Raw genomic sequence first — 7,380 nt, 5'->3', positions numbered from 1 at the left:
TTTTATGTTCAAACGAATAAGTAAGTTCTGATAAAATAACATTTTTTTCGCGTGCTTATTCTTCTATTTAAGTTACTTGAAATATATAAATAAACTCAAAGCTTTCGAAAATTAAACTATTGATCACATTTCTAATTTAAAGTGTAAGTGTGATATTGTATTATTTTTTACACTTTTCAACCACACAAACAATTTTTTGATTTTTTTAAGTAGTAGGTTTGTGAAGAAAAAAGCGGTTTTTAGGTTCCTGATACCAAGTCAAATAGATTTTAGGTCTAGCCTTCTGAGATAGTTGGATTGGGTTTATCTCTTCTAGTGAGGTTCATGTAAGCGACGACTTGGACATCTCTTGTGACTTGATCCAGCTATCTCAAATAATTGGAACCAAGTTTATTTCCTTCAACACCACTCCGTCACGTGGAAGCACAAGATTAGACCAACCATATGAGATAGCTAGATTGAACTTCATATTTCCAATCATTCCAAACTCACGATATCCTCTGAAGAGATTCCGTTTGAAGATCAAGCAAATAGGATTTGAAAGCATGTCGTGTAAAAAGTTGATGGAATGAAACATGTTTACTCACTAGTATTCTTATGTAGAGTAATTGACTTACTCTACATGAGAATTGTTTAGCAAATTCTATGACGATAAATTAAGAAAATATAAGTTTTATTGCATTAACACAATATAAGCGGGATTTACATTAAGAAAATATAGATCGTCCCTTATTTAATTTGTCAAAAAAAAAAAACCGTTCATGTTTTGATACAATAACAACTTACAATGATATATCTTGTAGTCTCTCAAGGTCAAGCAATATAACTCTTTCTATGTATCAAAAAAGGTGCCGTCGTATGTTAGCATCATTAACTCGTTTGTGAGGACACATACCAAAAGTTACAAGACACAACAGCATGTCTGAAAGTAATTAACGCGTTAAAGAATATATGAGTATTAAACATTAACTAAAGTCAGATAGGAAAAACAAAACTATAAACTAGTAAGAATTTTACAAGCTGAATCACTCAAATTTATAAATAACACCTAATAAGAGCATTTCCGATGGAAGATTTCTAAAGAATATCATGTCCTACTTGGAGGAGAAAGAAAATCCATGTGGAGGAGAGATGTGCCAAATGGAGGAGAGATTGAGATAAGAGTATTGGATTTCATTGTAAGTTGTTATCGGGTGAGTAGTAGAAAAAGGAGGGTTTAAGTGAGGTTAGTGGGTGAGTAGTAGAGAAATAAATGGTTTGTGTTTCAAACATTTCCACATCATTGAAGATGCCCTAACAACAGTAAGACCGTTTACTATGGATGAGGCTTAAAAACCTCTACAAATCGCCAAGTCATTGCCACATTGGCATTGGAGGCTTTAAAGCCCCTAGACCATGTTGTCCTGCTGTGGTTCAAAGCCCCGAGAGGCTTTAACCAATTATTATTTTTTTATATATAAAGTTAAACAACACAATAAAATAAAGAGTAAATAATGATATAACAATACTTAAATTAAGTAAAAATAATATAAAAATTAATAAAAGTTGTTAAACACTTGAATTGCACTTATTTACTCGTTAAAAATCTTATATTTTTTCGATACAATTAAAAAATTTTATAACATATAACATGTTATTAACAACCATACAAATTACAAACTCATTGCTTAGGACCATAAAGCCCAATCATACAAACCTACGTTGCCTCATTTTATAAAGTATTCACGTCTTAACTTTAGGGTTTGTATGGTGGAACTGGTAACAACTATCGTCATGGGAAGAACTATGTTCTCTTTCTTAATCAAATTATATATATATTATATATATATATATATATATAGAGAGAGAGAGAGTATAACACATCTATGGCCCACCACCTTCCTCCTATGTTGCTCGTTGTTGCGTTAACACCCCCCCAGCCGCCCCTATGTTGCCCATCATGAACAGTCTAACAAGCGTACACTATGTAACAACAAAACAATTTACCATCACAGAACATCGATTTTTATTATGTTAAATTAAAAGATAAGAATACTCTACATGAGAAATTGAGAATACTAGTGAGTATAGTGTTTAAAAGATGTTTCATTTAATCAACTTTTTGCATAGCATGCTTTCAAATCCTATTGCATCTTCAAACGGAATCTCTTTAGAGGAGATTCATGAGCTTGGGATGATTAGAAATATGAAGTTCAATCTAGTTATCTCGGATGGTTGGTTTTATCTTGTGCTGTCACGTGGCGGAGTGACGTTGATGAGAATAAACTTGAATCTAGCTATCTCATATAGCTGGATCCAATCACAAGAGTTGTCCACGTCGTCATTTTCATAAAATGCCACTAGAAGAGTTAAACCCAACCCAATATTAAAAACCTAAAAACCACCTTTTTCTTCACAAAACTACGACTTAAAAAATAATGATCGAGCATTATTTGAATTTACGGTTGTGGGCCGGTAGCTTCAATTAATTGAATGGGCCATTATCGTAATGAGCATTATTTTGACTAGATAATAATATGCATAACAGCATAAGTGATCAGCAACTTGGCTGAATTGAAGCATGCAACATTACATACACATGGGGATTAACAACACAGTAGCTTCCAGTCCTCATAAAACCAAGTTCCAACTTCATACAATAAAATTATAGTAAAATAAACAAACAAACAAACAATTCAAACCACAAAAACGTTTCAAATAACTCAAATAAATTTTTGTTGTCTTGTCTCCATTTTCAAAAGGGAAGATTCCTAAAATTTATCATTTAAAAATAGAGAAAATAGAAAATGGTCCAATCTTTAATATTTCCAAAATGGACCAAAAAATTTAAATTGTCTGCATTTTGGGTAACGTTTCGACGGAATTTCTTAACAAATTAATATATGACACATGTAAAGAATCCGACAAATCCGGCTAAGAAGTTTTAAAAGTTGAGGGAGACATCCATATTATTTCTTTAACTCTTCTGATCAAAAGCAGTCTTTCTAGATGATATTTTTATGTTTCCTATCTGGTCTGTACAAATTCTTAAGTTTTTGAAAAATGTGTCTTTTGAATTCTGTCTTCCAAGACGCATTTGAGAAACATTTGTTCCAAAGACGAGATTGTTATGTTTCCTACCTGGTCCGTACAAATTTTTAAGTTTTTGAAAGAGGTGCCTTTTGAATTCTGTCTGCCAAGACACATTTGAGAAACATTTGTTTCAAGGAGACCGGATTGTTATGTTTCTAACCTGGTCCGTACAAATCTTATGTTCTAGATATATGTTTAATCTTCATCTCCATTTCCATTTCTCTTCATAACAATTTGATCTTCATCCAAAATTAACCAAGAAGATACATCAAGCAACTAAACAACACAAATTTCACAAACTTGAAATACAACCCAATTTCATTAATTACGGGCATAAACTCAAACATGATTTGCTGCATCCTTCTTTTGATGAACCCGGATGTTGGGAAAATGGTAGGTGATGTCTTTGTTGGTGCTATCAAAATGAACAAGATACTCACTCTCGCCTCCACATGATCTCCCCTCTTAAACTTCATGATTTTGGATGAAAATCAAATTGTTATGAAAAGAAATGGAAATGGAGATGAAGATTAAAAATATATCTTATAAGAACATAAGATTTGTACGGACCAGGTAGAAAACATAACAATCTCGTCTCTTTGGAACAAATGTTAATCAAATGCGTCTTGGCAGACAGAATTCAAAATGCACCTTTTTCAAAAACTTAAGAATTTGTACGGATCAGGTAAAAAACATAAAATACCGTAACATTCATTACTTTTCAAATCCAAAAACCTGACCCATTATAAATATTTGGTTTTGTTTACACACACACACACACACACCACTAGTTTCGTTGCACGTATTTGTCATTTTTATTTGTAGTTGGATTTGTATTCGTCTTCGTTAAATCGACCCATTTCGTCATTTCATTTTATTCGTGTTTAACGTTCATCGTTAATATAATGTTCATGATGATTTACGATTATCATGTTTTCTGTTCGTTTGTTTCAATAAAATTCTGGGATTAACGTTTTTGTTTAAAGTTTTATTAGATTTAATTGAGTTGCGAACTATGAGGGTAAAACATAAAATTTTTTTCCAAGTATCTAAATTTAATTTCATTATTTATAACCTATCAAAGTTAAAGGTTTAATTGGTAAATATATATTAATTAAGTTTATAATGCAATTTGATAGATCTATGAATTTGAGGGACCAGATGTGAAATTTGATCTAAAATATTATAGTTAATTCCCAATCTAGCCCTGTTCCCGTCACCTTCACGCATTTCCCCTTAGCCGGAAATCCAATCCGGCGACGGCTCCGGCCACATCAAAAACACCCCAAATCTCGTTCTTTGACCCATTTAATTATTATAACGGTTTTTGATGGCAATAAAAATCTTTAATCAACATTTTAATTACGTTTTAACGGACAATCAATCACGTAATCATATTATAAACCGCCGGCCATTAAACCCAAAACGCAAAACGTGTACTTAACATCATTCATTCCAATTTGTCCTATAAATAGGATCCATACCATCAACTAAAGATGTCCAAAACATTTAATCTCACAGATAAACACTATATAACTTGTAATAATCCGTTAAAGCTTGGGTTTTCCGGCGGGCCGTGTTCACCAGGTGATTTTATATGTTTTGAAGTCGTTTTTAGCTGTAGCGCAAAACCCCTAACACTAATTTAACGAACATGAAACCATTTGAGCAGATTGAAATCTAGGGTTTAATTGAAGGAGATGAACTGCTATAATAGTATATATATATATATATATTTGTTTCTATATTATTACCAAACAAGCAGATAGTCTAGTTGGTTAATTTATGTAGTTGTAGTCCAAAGGACCCAGGTTTAAACATGAGTCATGCCTTTTAATTTTGTATTTTTTAAGCCACTTATATATATATATATATATATATATATATAATAATTTATATTAATTTAATAAATTGAATATATATATATATATATATTCAATTTATTAAATTAATATAAATTATTTAAAATCATTTTTAAACAAAATAAAATCAACTTTAAATTAAATTTTATCATTTTCATTCAAAAACCAAATTTTTCGTATTCATAAGTTTCGTAAAACCGGATAATATTACATTATTTTATCCGTTTTGTTAATATCATTAATACGCCAACTAATGTTATACGAGATAAAACTTATATCGCTAAAACCAGTGTTTTGTAAATATAATAAAATTCTCATATTAATAATAATTTATTAGTTGATATAATATTTAAATAATATAAACATTAATTTTATAATTCTTTTTTTGTTAACTTTATATTATGCTAAACTAATGATTTTCAAAATATACCGATAAAACTCGTGCTTCGTAAATAATATTTCTCATTTAAATAATATTATATTATGATTCGTTTTCGTTAACCTTATAATTCGATTTCGTTAAACTTTATAATTCGTTAACATACTCATTTTTGAGTTAAAACTATCGTTAAAATCCGTAATTTGCAAATATTATTTTTCTCTTAATAGTGTTAAATTATTATTCAAATGTTAGTTAAAATAATATTTAATTAATTTAAAACGTTAAATTCCGTTAAAACTTAAAAATAATATTTCTATGGTGAATGAGCTCAATAAACCATAAACAGGTTGCAAACACACAGTACACAACCCTAACATGCACCTATAATCGAAAGACATTCAATCAAGCAACATGTGAAATATTCATTCAAGCACAAATCAGAAGTAAATATGCATAAATAATATTCAATAAATCTGATCAAAACTTTTAATTAATCAAAACCCAATAAGCAATTCCCGAATACTGTTTAAACCCTTAATCAATCAAAAAAACATCAATCCAAACCTAGATAACATAAGGTTTAGCCAACAATCATGTCTAACAGTAAGAACTCAATGAAACCAGTAGCAAACATTCAACCAAAACACAAGAATATGCAAAAGAAAACGCTAAACCAAACCCGAGACTCGCTTAAACTTCAAACTCAAGCTCTGGTATTTAATCTCTCAACCCAGAAGCTCATCCTTCTTCAAAATCACTCTAGACAGAAGCTATGACAGCTGGAGGACTTGGTATCCCATCTAGGGTTGTGTAATGATGTTTAAATACATGAAAATACCCTAAAATTGCCGACATACATCTCCCGAGCCGCGCGAGGGACCAACTCTTGCTCTCCGAGGGGTCTAATAGGACAAAATAGTCGATTCCCATTTTTGAGCATCTTAAGCCGTGCATAGCATGAAACCCCATCCTCCGCACCACGCGGAGGATTAATCTGACATATTATTTTATTATTTTCTATGTTTCGTTTGTAGAATCTTCGTTTTAGCTCCGTTTTCTTCCCCGTTTTTTCCTACGTCTTCGTATGACAACCCTCTATCATATTCTCTTCTAATATCTCCACTTCCAATCCATTTGTATTTTCTAGTTTTATTCTTTCATTCCTGTGCATTCTCCCGTGTGCTCTTTTCTTCATGAGTTAGCCTCGTTTTCGTTCCTTCCATGCACGGGTACCTGCAAACACGAGAAACCGTAAATACATGCCATTTTTATATATAATTGTAATTAAGCATGATTTATTCATAAATTGAGTATTAAAACCAGATATGTTTTGCAACACATCACAATATCACTGCTTCCTTGAGTGGTTTGACAAAGGTTTTTTTTGCAACTGATAAAACTTAGCATCATTTGCCTGACCATAGTGAGAATTAAGCTCCTTCCAAAGAATCTGAGCAGTTTTAGCATACAAGACACTATCACTGGTGTCACGAGTGAGAGTGTTAAGAATCAATAAGATAACCATATCATTGCAACGTTGCCAAACTGCTAGCTGTTGTTCATTATTCAGCATGGTTAAAGTGTTGTTAATGAAACGGTGCTTGTTTTTAGCTGACAGGGTAATCGTCATAACTCTTTTCCAAGCTACGAGTCCAGCATCATCAAAGAATTTGGAAACAAGGATTATCCCGGGATGATCAGAAGGGTGAAGATAAAGAGTATTCGAGGGATCGATGGTCATAATTGGAGGAACAGAACTATTTGAGGATGCCATTGAATCACAACATGTCACACCCCGACTAGCACAATGCGGAAGCGTAAAACGGGAATGTAACAGACACCTCTGATATCAACACATTGTTTATAAAGAAACATTACAAACTAGTTTACAATATATTACATTTCTTTGTTCTATCATTGGTTTACGGTCTAGGTGATACAAACAAAACTAGTTCGTTAACTATACATTCTTACTACTAACTCCCTTGCCTCTATTCACATAGCATCAACCACACACTTCAGGCAAGTAACAGATCATCAAATTACTCCGATTTAGGTACACCT

At 31.9% G+C, this 7,380-nt stretch overlaps 1 protein-coding gene across 1 annotated transcript; it reads right to left on the bottom strand.

The window, feature by feature from the left end:
* Positions 1-6,664: 6,664 nt before the first annotated feature.
* LOC143576686 (uncharacterized) lies at positions 6,665-7,090 on the bottom strand. The gene has a single exon (XM_077060721.1). The coding sequence runs from the start codon at positions 7,088-7,090 to the stop codon at positions 6,665-6,667; it is 426 nt and encodes a 141-aa protein (XP_076916836.1).
* Between the last annotated feature and the right edge of the window lie 290 nt (positions 7,091-7,380).

This window comes from Bidens hawaiensis, unplaced genomic scaffold (assembly GCF_021521415.1).
Source record: "Bidens hawaiensis isolate Kalapana, Puna unplaced genomic scaffold, B.hawaiensis_p1.1 tig00028263_1, whole genome shotgun sequence".
NCBI lineage: Eukaryota > Viridiplantae > Streptophyta > Magnoliopsida > Asterales > Asteraceae > Bidens > Bidens hawaiensis.
This window is presented reverse-complemented; position numbering and strand designations above follow the sequence as displayed.